At 33.1% G+C, this 13,355-nt stretch overlaps 2 protein-coding genes and 3 non-coding genes across 5 annotated transcripts; 3 read left to right on the top strand and 2 right to left on the bottom strand.

The window, feature by feature from the left end:
• Positions 1-603: 603 nt before the first annotated feature.
• Trnaa-ugc (transfer RNA alanine (anticodon UGC)) lies at positions 604-675 on the bottom strand. Its single transcript has one exon. It is a non-coding gene; the product is annotated as a tRNA-Ala (tRNA).
• A 550-nt stretch (positions 676-1,225) lies between these two features.
• On the bottom strand, positions 1,226-1,297 carry Trnaa-cgc (transfer RNA alanine (anticodon CGC)). Its single transcript has one exon. It is a non-coding gene; the product is annotated as a tRNA-Ala (tRNA).
• A 1,816-nt stretch (positions 1,298-3,113) lies between these two features.
• On the top strand, positions 3,114-3,185 carry Trnaa-cgc (transfer RNA alanine (anticodon CGC)). The gene has a single exon. It is a non-coding gene; the product is annotated as a tRNA-Ala (tRNA).
• Positions 3,186-11,080: 7,895 nt separating this feature from the next.
• On the top strand, positions 11,081-11,959 carry LOC145260233 (general transcription factor II-I repeat domain-containing protein 2-like). The gene has a single exon (XM_080118060.1). The coding sequence runs from the start codon at positions 11,081-11,083 to the stop codon at positions 11,957-11,959; it is 879 nt and encodes a 292-aa protein (XP_079974186.1).
• A 107-nt stretch (positions 11,960-12,066) lies between these two features.
• On the top strand, positions 12,067-12,990 carry LOC145260234 (general transcription factor II-I repeat domain-containing protein 2B-like). Its single transcript, XM_080118061.1, has one exon. The coding sequence runs from the start codon at positions 12,067-12,069 to the stop codon at positions 12,988-12,990; it is 924 nt and encodes a 307-aa protein (XP_079974187.1).
• Positions 12,991-13,355: the final 365 nt, after the last annotated feature.

Here is a 13,355-nt window from a genome sequence, read left to right on the forward strand (position 1 = left end):
ATCCTGAAAAGATCTCTTGGTTGGACTCACTAAAATAGGGGTAAATGTCAGACATCTGGTTGGATGTCCCATCCCCTAGAAGAAAAAGTTTAAGAAAAATGAAAACAAAAAGAGAAATACGCAAAATATTTCTGAGCAACGTCGTCGGCATTCCCCGGTAAGGGCGCTTCCAGACGATTAGTAATAAACTAACCCCTTCTCAAAGAGAGAAATTAAAGCCTGTGAGGATGGACCTCCTAGAATTGCACAGAACTAAACTCCTACCACAAAATCAACAGGACCAGGATAATTACAGAAATGGTCTAATCTCTGTTGATTTTGGTGGCTCCCAATAAAAACCCCCCGCCGTTAATTCTATGATTTTTAGCATGAATATTTTAGTAATATATTCGAATAAATAGCAAGCGCGGACACTGGGGATGCATATTTTTTTCTTCCTGTAATTTTTCAAGGAGAGTACAATAGTTTCATAATAAATAAACATATAGAAATATGTAAACATGCTTCACTTTATATATAGATATCTATTGTTCAAATAAATTCAATCGATAGACATTTTCAAATATGAATACTTATTTTAAAAGCCAAAATAAAAACAACATATGGAGATGCCGGGGATCGAACCCGGGGCCTTTCGCATGCAAAGCGAACGCTCTACCACTGAGCTACATCCCCACGAGACACCTCTTCAGGAAATCTATTCTATCCTACTCTTAATAATGTATTTATAAAATCAGTATTTAATTATACATAGTTGCTTGACGACTGTGTAAAGTGGCAATCAATCCGACAAAGTAGCCGTTGGCATGGCAGCTACAGACTTTCTTTTGTCAGGAATGAGATCAAGCATTATCTCCTCCTCCGAGAATGAGGGGTAGGTTGGTTTATTGCCGCTAGTCACCTAAAGTGTCCCTATCGAAAAATGCCAACGGGTCAGTGGCTATTTATAAACTCAACCTGAGTGCTCTATCGGCAGAAGTGGGGGAAGGTCACAATCCCTTTCCCGGTGTACCACAGTTGGCTTCAGTGGAAAACCAAAAATATAAATAGCTGTTACTTATCTGAATTTAATTATAAAATATGTAAATTCGGAAGCAATGAAAAGAGTATATACTAGTTTAGCGGCACGGATACGTTAGATACGTTAAAAGGAAAGAAAAGTATGGGATAAAAAATGATTCAAATATTATTCATTGCTAACAATGAAGAGAAAAAAACTTATTTGTGGAGACGCCGGGGATTGAACCCGGGACCTTTCACATGCGAAGCGAACGCTCTACCACTGAGCTACGTCCCCAGCTGCTCTATAGGCGAAGAGATAGGTCAAATAAATATAAAATATAATACGATACCAAATATTTTTGGTGTTTTTTTTTTCTATTAGATAAGAGATTATAAACATTAGGAGTAGATTCAAAATTAAACTAATAGAACGGCATAAGAGATATACGAATAAAAGAAGGAAATACCTGGAAATGATGGAAGGAAAAAAAGAATGAAAGAAATAAAGAAAAAATAACGAAAAAAAAAATAGAATGAACGAAAGAATAGAAAGAATGAAATGAAAGAAAGAAAGGAATAAATCACAGGAAAGACAGAAAGAAAGGAATAGATCAAAGAAAAGACAGAAAGCAAGTCTGAACAAAAGAAAAGAAAGAAAAGAATAAAAGAAAAAAGAATGAATGAAAGAAAGAGAAAAAATGACCTGCTGTGTCGGTACACCAAATGAATAAATAAATAAATAAATAAATAAAAACATGTTTAATCATTGTACATCTTAGCCTTTAGTATGCTGACACTCCTAGCAAGACCGTATGTTTAATACTTGAGTATCATACTCCGTGTGATAGAAATCAACACGCTTTCTTTCTTTCTGCGCATATCGTCATTCAACCCAGCCAATCAAATCTCACCAAAGCATTGTACCAGCACCAGTCCCAAATACACTTTAAAACGAGTGCCCATTTTCACTCTGTGCCTTTGCCCCTAGCATCGACTTCTGCGTTGCTGCCGACTGCACCTCGCCCTATGAACCGTTGTCAGTTGTTATGACATTCTTTCTCCAGATCTGACTCTTGTGCAACCCCTACTCTAGCTCGTGTTCCAGCTTGCCTCTCAAGCTCACTCCATCTGATTCTGCAGCTCATTTGATTCAGCACCTGTTTCATCTCACTCTCTCCTGTTACTTGTTTCAAAAGCTCATGTCCTGTCTTTTCTAGGTTGCTCATTCCTGTTAATCCATCCCTTCCTGTAGTTTAAGTCCCAGTTTCTCCGTTCTTGTCAATTAAGACTGTTCCTGCTATTAAGGTTCTAGAAATAACCGTTCCTGTAGATTCAGTTTTTTTTTTCTTCTTCTGTTGTCCAGCTTTCTCATCTCTACTGCTGTTCAGGTACATCATATCGTGTCCTTCCAGAAGCATCATCAATCATATTTCTTCCGTTCTTCTCCGTTATTTCCTTTTAATCTCAGGGAGGCCTTGAGCAAAGCACTCGCCTACATTGACCTGAACAAACGCACCGAGATATATACCGATGCAAAGCTTGCAAGCATCTATCTTTACCGCGCTGTCACAAAATGGAAGAGCAGCACAATTTGCAAGACGGGCACTATCCACAGTTGAACACAGATATTCACAAACAGGATGTGAAGTACTCTCTATCACATGGGCGTGTAAACACTTTTAATAAGATACTGAATTGTACCCACTAATGAAATATATTTAAGAACACAAAAAAGAACGGCACACTTCTTTTAACAATAACAAATGAATAGAATTTATTTGCAGCGGGAAGTTGAAAATAGGACTGTGATAGATGCAGGAAGAAGAATGAAGGTTTTCTTAAGGTGTGGGAGCCTTTCCTAGTCTCACACCAAAACACGCGTTCACATCTCAAGCTATATTACTTGTCATATATGTGTCATTATCGAGGATGTCATATATATATATATATATATATATATATATATATATATATATATATATATATATATATATATATATATATATATATATATATATATATATATATATATATATATATATATATATATATATATATAGAAAGAAATAGATATTAATTCATTTAACTTGTCTATTTCATTCTGATCAGGTGGGGACGTAGCTCAGTGGTAGAGCGTTCGCTTCGCATGTGAAAGGCCCCGGGTTCAATCCCCGGCGTCTCCACAAGTCATGTGCATTTTTTTGGTACAATATCCGGGTAATTGATCATCGCATATTTTTTGCTTTCTCCTTTTCTAACATACCAGTGTAGTCGAAAGTGACGATGCACATTCTATTTGCTTCCAAATTTACATATTTATAACTTTAGGCCAAATAAGTATTAATAAATTATGATTGTCTTGTAGCAACCCCCCACTAAAGTCTTTCCTCGACGCGGTTCGTTTGCTTGTTACATGATCCTGGGTGCTCAAAAAGAAGCTAAAATCTCGACTTCAGTTTGACGATTTCGAATCGTGTGATCGGCTGAACAATCACCCTTCGTACTAATGATTTTCGGTAAAAAAAAAAAAAAAAAAAAAGATAACACATATGTGTATGTGAATAAGAATTCAATAATATTTTTTCGCAATATATATATATATATATATATATATATATATATATATATATATCATTAGTAAATTCGAGTTTCGCCCTTATTTGGGCTCATCAGTTAGACACATCCGAACTCAGGATTCGAAACCCAAGCCTGAGAACACTGAGGCTCGGATTTCGAATCCTAAGTTCGGATGTGTTTAACTGATGTGCCCAAATGAGGGTGAAACTCGACTCTTGGACTTCCGGTTCGTTGACTGTCATGGCTCTTGTGTGCTGCGCTGCGACGTTGTTTGGTTGTGGAATTTATTATATATAATCTCTCACATTCTGAATATATATACACACACACACACACACACACACGATTATTTAATTTTATGCTATGGAATTTAGAGGTAAAACCTTTCTTAGTCCTAAAGAGAAAAAGAAACATTTGAATGTGAAACAAAATTAAATGTGTATATATCCGCGTCAGATTATAAATAATAATTTTACGCAGGTGTATGGTTTAATTGCGACCCATAGTTTGTTTAGACGAAAAGCTGTATGTGTATATATGCATGTGGTGTGGTGTGCGGACTTGGTCACCATGAATCGATTGTTTGAATGTGTTCGGGTGCTTAGCGTTAAGTTTTATTGTGATAGCATAGGTGTATCAGAAATTTTGTAGGAATTTTTGACACCTCTAACACGAAACTGCGAATAAAATATAAAAAAAACTCGTAATTTCTCTTTTAAAAGTGGGTTGTTTATTTTCTTTATGGATTATATTTCCAAAATAAACTATTAAAGTTGTATAAAAAGTAATAGAAATATTATTTTTTTATTTAAAAAAAACAGTAATTAAATTAATTGAATTTTACGAGTTCAGTATTTTTCAATTTTTAAACTTTAAAAATCTATCAAAATTTTTCTATTGATTCTATTTTTACGATATTTTCAGGGTCAATGTGAAATTTTATGCTCTTTCCAATAAACCGAATATAATATTTTAGACAAACGTGTTTTTTTTTTTTTTTATTATTCACGGCCCCCTATTTTGAAATGTCTATTAAAAAGTAAATAATTAATTTATGTGCCAAAGTTTTATATATCACAAATTGAAGATAAAAGATCAATAAATAATATATTCTAATTTAAAACACAAAAAAAGAGCAGTTTTTTGGAAATTTACCTGTAAAGTCCGCAGTTTAAAACCTTTAAAAAAAACAAAAAAAAAAAACACGTTGTTTGTATTTTTTTTTTTTAATGAAACCTTGGTCCTTGCCCCTTTAATTGAAAAAAAAAAGGGGGTCGAATTACATTTTTCGAGTAGTTATAAGCTTGGACAGACAGGGGGTCGAATTATTCAATATTTTTCACGAAGTTTCTGACACACATGTCATGATATGTCTAACCTAATTGGCTATGGGGAGAAAAAAGAAGTGGATGTCAAAATATAACCTGTCTAGCATCCGTTATTTATGAATGAATAAATTTTATCCTGTCTTTGCGTATCCCGGAATTGACTAAATAATAGAATAAAGAAAAAAGAATTAATTACTACTACTACTACTACTACTACTACTACTACTACTACTACTAATAATAATAATAATAATAATAATAATAATAATAATACTAATAATAATAATAATAATAATAGTAATAATAGTAATAGTAATAATAATAATAATAATAATAATAGTAATAATAATAATAATAATAATAATAATAATAATAATAATAATAATAATAAAAAATAAAAAAAAAATAGATGGTACTTGTACAGTTTAATCCAGACATTAAAAAAATGGAAATACCGAAAAAAGTTTATATTATACGTATCCGTGATGGAATGAAATTTTCTGAAAAAGAAATTCCCTTAATTTCATCAAGTAGTTTTTCATTTTTATTTATTTATTTATTTATTTTTTTTTACAGCGAAAAAAAAAAAATTCATGATACCGAGCAAAACGTTCGATATTTAGGAAGAAAAGATAGTATTAAATATGGGAAGGGAGTGTCCGCGCTTTAAAGTGAGTTATCCCTCCGTGGCGTGTTCAACAAATTCAAAGATGTCTGCCTTCAACGTGTTGTCATAAAAACGTGTTTTTCCGCTGTGAACCCCCCCCCCCCAAAAAAAAAAAACAAAGAAAACTACTCGATCAAATTAAGTGAAAAAAAATATTTTTCGGAGATCTTCAGTCCAAAACGGATATGTACAATATAACCTTTTTTTTTCGATATTTTCATTTTTTTAATGTCTTGATTAAACTGTACAAGTACCAAATAAATAAAAATATCAACGTTTAAAAAATTATAAGCATGTCATGTGATACTCCCTCGTTGTAACCGTGGTCTTCATAAAGTAAGGAGCTTTGTGCGATTATACGATTGTGCAATTGTTTATCTGCTAAGCATCAATTTCTGTGACGTCAGCAGAAAAAAAAACCAAGATTCAATGGAATGTCATTCTTTTTACAAAGGCCACGAACTTCTTTTTACGAAGGCCATCTTCAACATTACGCAAATTAAGAAGCTTGACGAAGTTCAGCTGGTTTGCAGCTAAAACAGAAATATGTCTGCAAATGTGGAGTCAAATTACATGTGTATGAACAAAATTGTATTACCAATAAACTGTTCCATTCATAATTAAGTGCTTCCTTGTTGTTTTCTTCCCTCTCCACCTTTTTCACCTTTTTTACACATCAAATTTTTTATTTTTATTTATTTATTTAATGCGTGTGTTGTGAGAAATTCCATTTACATTCGCCACCTTTTTTGTTTAGGCCGCCCACGCAGTTTGGTGGTCGGCCGTGATTGGTTAATTTTGAATGAGTCAAGTGAATTGCTTGGCGCCCTTTTTGTATCATGCTTTTATTTTTCAGTCCAAGCAGAAACTCGGCAAGGGATGGATTCAGCAGCTTCCACATGTGAAGGGAGCTACGTCAATTTCTTCAGGTTGTATCATCAAACTGCTGGTGAACAAAGGATCACATCTCTACAAGCAGAGACACTTTTATATTGCTGAAATTATCCTAATTACAGGATGACATTAATGAACATTTCTTCATGTTTTATTTACCAAATATTGGATCTTATCTCAATTCAACTAGAGTCCCAAGTGACTTGCATTACACCTAATTATAGGTGCCAACATTCCCGCCGAGTCCACCATGAATATACATGGATCCTTTCGAGGAATAAAGAACTACCACTCCATCAATAGGAGTTCATACTACTGGCTCTATGCTATAGATGCAAAACTGGCCACCGTTTTGCAAATGGACAATACTATAACCAATAAACTTTCATTGCTGTTACTTTTGAATAAATTTTGAGTTTGAAAGGTATGGCTTTTGTATTTGTGGATTCTTTTGCTTCTGCAGGGAGTAAATTGGGATGTGAGAAATAATGTCTTACAGTGTGTGTGTGTGTGTGTGTGTGTGTGTGTGTGTGTACAGTTAATTACCTATCGGGAGAATTCCCGGGATTTTTTAAAGGTCTTTTATTTTATTAAAATATTTTGGATTTTAGAGGGAAGATCAGCTTCCTATATAAATTTAACATAAATTGATCACCTACTTTATGACCGTCACCATTTTTTTTTTCTTTTTCTGTTTACAATTAACGTCGCTAGAGAATTTAATTTTTATTTTGTTTTGTATTGTCTTCCAAAACAGTTTATATTTTAAAGGGATCAGTTTCCTATATAAGTTAATGTAAACTGGTCATCCACGTTATAACCTTTGTTCTGCATGAAAGGAAAAAGTGTAATCAAATGTAAATTATTTATTTATTTATTTATTTTTATTATTTATTAATTTATTTATTTATTTATTTATTTATTTACAAAAGTCAAATTAACCATTTTTTTACGATAGTAAATTAACAAAATTGGGTAAAATTCGCAAATCTGTTGAAAAGGCAATTCTTTTAAATTTGTATAAAATATTTTAGGTTTTATAATGGGGAATCACTTTCCTATATAATTTTAACGTAAAATGATCACCCTCTTTCTGATCATCACTAATTTGACAATTGTTTTTCTGCGTACAATTTGCTTTAGTATTTTTTCATATATTTAAAAAAAAAAATGTTAATGCATTGCCCGTAGAGACTATACAAGTCAGGTGAGCATTAATGATTTGAACTTGTTCATCTGTTTCTGCTGCATGCGTAAACTAGTGCGTTGGAGGTTCATTGTAGAAATAATTATATATATAAAAAAAAAAAACTTATGTCAATTTTTTTTAGGCGGGGGGGGGGGTCGCTCCAGACAAGACATGTAGCCACTTGATGTAAGAAGCTAAAAATAGAAATACTACTTTAAGGTTAAAAACCATTCCATCTAACACTTATCGCTAAGTGTTAGATGGAATAGATTCTGACTCAGAAAAGAGCAATTCTTCCCTCTTTGTCAGAAACATTGCTCATAGAATTTGCTCGCTGGTTGGTGTATGACATCGCCCTAGCAAGTGTAAAATCCTACTTGTGACACATTCACTTGGGTTCTTAATGTTGAGAAGATATGGGCATATATCCCATAATGGGATTTTGCTGTGGTTTGCTTGATTTGTGTTAGTCGTTAGACTTTCTTGCATGTGGTGTGGTGGCTGCAGGGTACTCGCATCACATGCAAATGACTTGAGTTTTGAATCCTGATGAACCAAAAGAGGGCAAGATTCAAATCTAGGATTTCGAGTCTACAGCTTTCGGAGATGTGACGTTGTCTGATTGTGAAAATAATTATATATATATATATATATATATATATATATATATATATACTAGCAAAAGTACCTGTCGTTGACTGGGTTCAAAAACAGCTTACAGAAAATGGACTCTGATTTAGGAAAGTATGATAGGTTATGAAAAGGAAGGGTTGTAAATTTGAATTGAATTTGGGGGTATCAAAATCAAAGCAAAATATGATGAAAGTAAAAATAAAATAGATAAACCCCATAATTTATTATACCATACCTGTTCACACTGAAACACTTATCACAATATTTTGTGAATCTATATTAAAAAACCTTGTTAAACTTTGTGACATGTTTCCATTCTATAGAGGTCAGGTGCGAACGAACACTCTATAATTTTATTATACCATATTTCTTCAAACTGAAATATAATTATCAAAGTATACTTACGCAGATAGATATGAAAAGTCTTTATTAAAGTTTGTGCCTATTTCTATTCTATGGAGGCCAGGTGCAAACGCAGACCCCACAATTTTATTATACCATCCCTATTTAAGTTAAAACATACTTATCAAAGTATTCTCATGTACATCTATATCAAAAACAATTGTAAACGTTTTTTTTTAATTTTTTATTTCCATACTTTGTGAACTAGGCGCTAACGCAAATCCCACATTTTTAATGAACCACCGTTCTGCCAGATCAAACATACCCATTTCTGTGTCTCGATACATCTTCTATCATTATATGTAATCAGTTTTTTAAAATAGTCAACCATATAGGAGCCTATTCGTGACCAGACACACACACACACACACACACACACACACACACATTCAGCTATATATATATATATATATATATATATATATATATATATATATATATATATAGCCTTTGAGACTTTACACGAGCGGTCGCCACAGTCAATTGAAAATTTCTTGGGGCAACTAAAAGTCGTAAATCACTCGCCCGCCAGTCGATAAAATTTCTTTACATAAAGAAATGGAAAAAACTCATTTATTTTACGACTGTCAAATATGCGATGACTTAGAATGGCTGTGAGACCGTTGGAATATCGTATTGAAAAAAGAGTGGTCACGCTAAAAGTCAACAGGAGCTCAAATTTACACATTCACCTTCATTTAGCTCTGATTTTGAAATTCATTTGGAAAAAAATTCTTCGACGCTACAACTACATACACTTCATGCTTACAAAAGTAAAGACGAACATTTGAAAGAGGAAAAAAACACATCGTCCCGTCAAGCTCGCACCGAATATTAAATTATACAAGTAAGTAATCATATTTTTCTCAATTATATAAATTCAGATATTTGCATGCTCTTTTTTGCGCAATTTTCAAAAAATCATCGATACCCAATTTTAAAAATAATATTCTAAATTTTAGAATGTTGTTCCGAGGTGAATTCTTTGTGTTAATAGAAACAAAAAAGACCAATTTCTGTTCTATATATATTCTGTTCTATATATATCTAAGTTTTTTTTTCCCATAAATTTAAAGAAAAATTGACCGTTTAAATTTTAAAAAGATATTAAACCATGCCGATTTTCTAAGAAATCTAGTTAATTTGAGCTAAATGGGTTTGTTTTTTTTTAATATTGGAGATTTCGGGTCACGGAGATCTCATACCAGGAGATTTCAGTCCACAATCGTGAATACCCGGAGATTTCGTAACACTTTTTTTCAACACCCACGGTTTAGGCTAGGTATTTTAATTTTTGTATGAAATTTTACGACATAATTTGGGTATGAGAAGAATAGTTTGTTGATATTTTTATTAAGAATAAAGAAGGAAAAAAACTTTAATTGAATGATTTTTCGGCCAACATATTTTTCAACACCTACGGTTTAGATCCTTTGCAACATCCATGAGTGTTGAAAAAATGTGTTGGCCGAAAAATCATTCAATTAAATTTTTTTCTTCTTCTTTATTCTCCTGGTACGAGATCTCCGTTGCCTGAAATCTCCGCCCACAATTTTTTTTTTATACACGTGTGGATTTTTAAAGAAAGAAGATTTTTGTAATTCTGGCTATCTGTAATGTACATTTTCAACCAAATTTAAAAAGTATCGATGCGGTGATTTTGTTTTCTTTCTTTCACTTTTTGTCTCTTTATGTATTTTTTTCAAATTGACACAACGTGTACTTATAATGATTTAAACTCTTCGAAATTATATCAAAGATGATTATAATAATTTCTTGATTTGTTGTAAAATTATTTACTATTATTGACTGAAGCAAAGACATAAAGTCGGACGAGTAAAAAGATTTTGGGGCGAGTAAATTTTCCCTCACACTCGACTGGCGGTCGAGTGATTTTTTTTTTTTCAAATCTCAAAGGCTGTATATATATATATATATATATATATATATATATATATATATATATATATATATATATATATTATTGATATAGATCAGGGTTGTCCAAAGCCTAGCCCGTGGGCCGCATGCGGCCCACGGCCCGCGGCCTCCTTCAATGCGGCCCGCAGCCTCTTCTAGAAAACTTTTAAAAATTAGTATTATTTAGACATCTATTGAGTTATTTCGAAAAAAGTTGTTTTTTACTAAACTTTATTTGAGCTTGAATTGGAATAATTCAACTCAAACACCTTCATTCCGTACTGTATACAGAATTTTAATAGTTGTAGTACACCATCATAAGCATACAATTGTTATAAATTGTGCTTTTCATTTTGATGAAATAATAAACATTTATTATTATTATTCTTTATAATTTCAGTTTTACTTAATCCTCCATTACATTCTGTTCTATTTTTTCTTTTCAGACTTAGTGCCACATTTTTTACGATGGCTCAGAAAAGAAAAATCTCTGATGAAAAGTGTCAATTCAAGGATAGTTGGGAATTGAGGTTTCTGGTGAAAGAACAAAGTGGTCGAGTTTTATGTTTAATTTGGAATGAAATGATATCTGTTATGAAAGAGTACAATGTACAACGACACTACAGCACTCTTCATGTCACTGGCTATGATAAATACACTGGTGAGGCGCGGCGACCCCTACTCAATGATCTCAAATCAGACCTGCGTAAGCGTCAAGAAAAGATGTTTCAATTAGTGAAGCTTTCGTCTTCTATAACCATAGCCTCTTATGATGTATCACTTTTAATGGCTAAATCCAAAAAGGCATTCTCTGACGGTGATCTCATTAAGCGATGTGCAATAGCTATGGGAAAGGCCATGGGCTTTAACGATGCAGCTCTTGGGTTTGAAAAAATTCCACTCTCGCATCAAACTGTTGCTAGACGTGTTGAAGAGCTTAGCAATTTCGTTCAGCAATTTTGTGTTTATTTTTCTTTCGCTCTTGATAAAAGCACAGATATAAGGGATGTCAGCCAGTTGCTTGTCTTTGTTAGAAGTATTGACTCACAGTTTAATGTCAGTGAGGAGTTACTCAGCTTACTCACACTTTTTACCACTACAAAAGGATCTGATATTTATGAAGCACTGAATTCTTTAGTGAGCAAGTATGGTGGATTTCAGAAATGCTCTTGCATCGTTACAGATGGTGCCAAATCAATGACTGGAGCTAAAAGAGGGGTTATAGCGTACTTGAGAGATGCTGGAGTCGACTGCCCAATGTTCCATTGCATTATTCATCAAGAATCGTTATCTAGTCGCTGTATACGTTTATCTGATGTAATGCAGCATGTAATGTATCTGATGTAATGCAGCTGTATACGTTTATCTGATGTAATGCAGCATGTAATGTATCTGATGTAATGCAGCATGTAATGTATCTGATGTAATGCAGCTGTATACGTTTATCTGATGTAATGCAGCATGTAATTAGAATTATTCATTTCATTAGAGGCGGTAATAAAGCACTGAGGCATCGTCTATTTGTTGATTTCTTGAAAGATTTGGATACAGAATTTTCTGACGTTTCACTCCATTCTACTGTTCGTTGGCTTAGTGCTGGGAAATGTCTGCAGCAGTTCTTCAGTTTGCGTAATGAGATTCTAAACTTTTTAGAAGAACTGAATGCAGACACTGATGGATTTAAAGGTTTATTGCAAGACGTCAACTTTCTGAAAGGTCTAGCATTCCTCACGGATATTACTCAGCATCTGAATAAGCTCAATTTAAGTTTACAGGGTAGGAATCAAACAATTGTTTCTCTGTATGGTTTCATAGATGGCTTCCGCAAAAAATTAAGTCTCTTCAAAAGTAATCTGCAAAGTAACATTCTCATTCACTTTCCAAGTTGTGATGTTATTTCTAAAGAAATAGAGGACAATAACTTCTGCTGCTTTGTTGAAACTCTTGATACCCTGATTGAAGACTTCAACAAGCGATTTCAAGATTTCCAGCACCTTGAGAAAAACTTCAATGTATTCAATGCTCCGCTGACTATAACTATATCAGAAGCCGATGAAGATTTGCAGCTTGAATTGTGTGACTTGCAAAGTGACCAGTTTTTATTAAGCAAAGCTACACTGCCAATCACTCAATTTTGGCCTCTTCTTTCTGAAGAGCATTATCCTAATTTACGCCGTTTTGGATTGCACTTGCTGTCAATGTTTGGCAGTACCTACCTTTGTGAAGCAGCATTTTCTGCAATGAAGTCGATTAAATCCAAAGAGAGGAATCTACTTAATCAAACATCTCTCGAAGCCTGCCTTCGTTTAACCTTAACCTCAGTTGACATTGACACAAAGGAGTTGGCTTCCAAAATGCAGGCACACCCATCTCACTGAATTTTAAGTAAACTTAACTTTTTTACGTGCTTCCTTAAAAATTTTTTACAAATAAATTTATAGTTTATTCTTAAATTCTTAACTTTATATATATATATATATATATATATATATATATATATATATATATATGAGATGAGTATTAGTTATTAATTTATTTATTGCGGACTATTATCTTCATCTTTCTTAGATGTTGTTTCAAAACTTTCGGATAACTATTCGTCTGGCCTTCGTCAAGTAGTAACCGCGATGGGCTCTGAATCTTCTGAATGCATTCTCAGCAATTGCTGCCATCCATAGTTGTTGTCGTCTCACCACATTTTGAAACAACAACTAAGAAAGATGAGAATAATAGTCTGCAATAA

The sequence above is a fragment of the Euprymna scolopes genome, chromosome 36, assembly GCF_053919585.1.
Source record: "Euprymna scolopes isolate OS-2025 chromosome 36, ASM5391958v1, whole genome shotgun sequence".
In the NCBI taxonomy this organism is placed as follows: domain Eukaryota; kingdom Metazoa; phylum Mollusca; class Cephalopoda; order Sepiida; family Sepiolidae; genus Euprymna; species Euprymna scolopes.

Bases quoted from the DNA above. Each gene is read 5' to 3' on its own strand.
- LOC145260233 (XM_080118060.1), top strand. From the start codon at position 11,081: ATGGCTCAGAAAAGAAAAATCTCTGATGAAAAGTGTCAATTCAAGGAT.
- LOC145260234 (XM_080118061.1), top strand. From the start codon at position 12,067: ATGCAGCATGTAATTAGAATTATTCATTTCATTAGAGGCGGTAATAAA.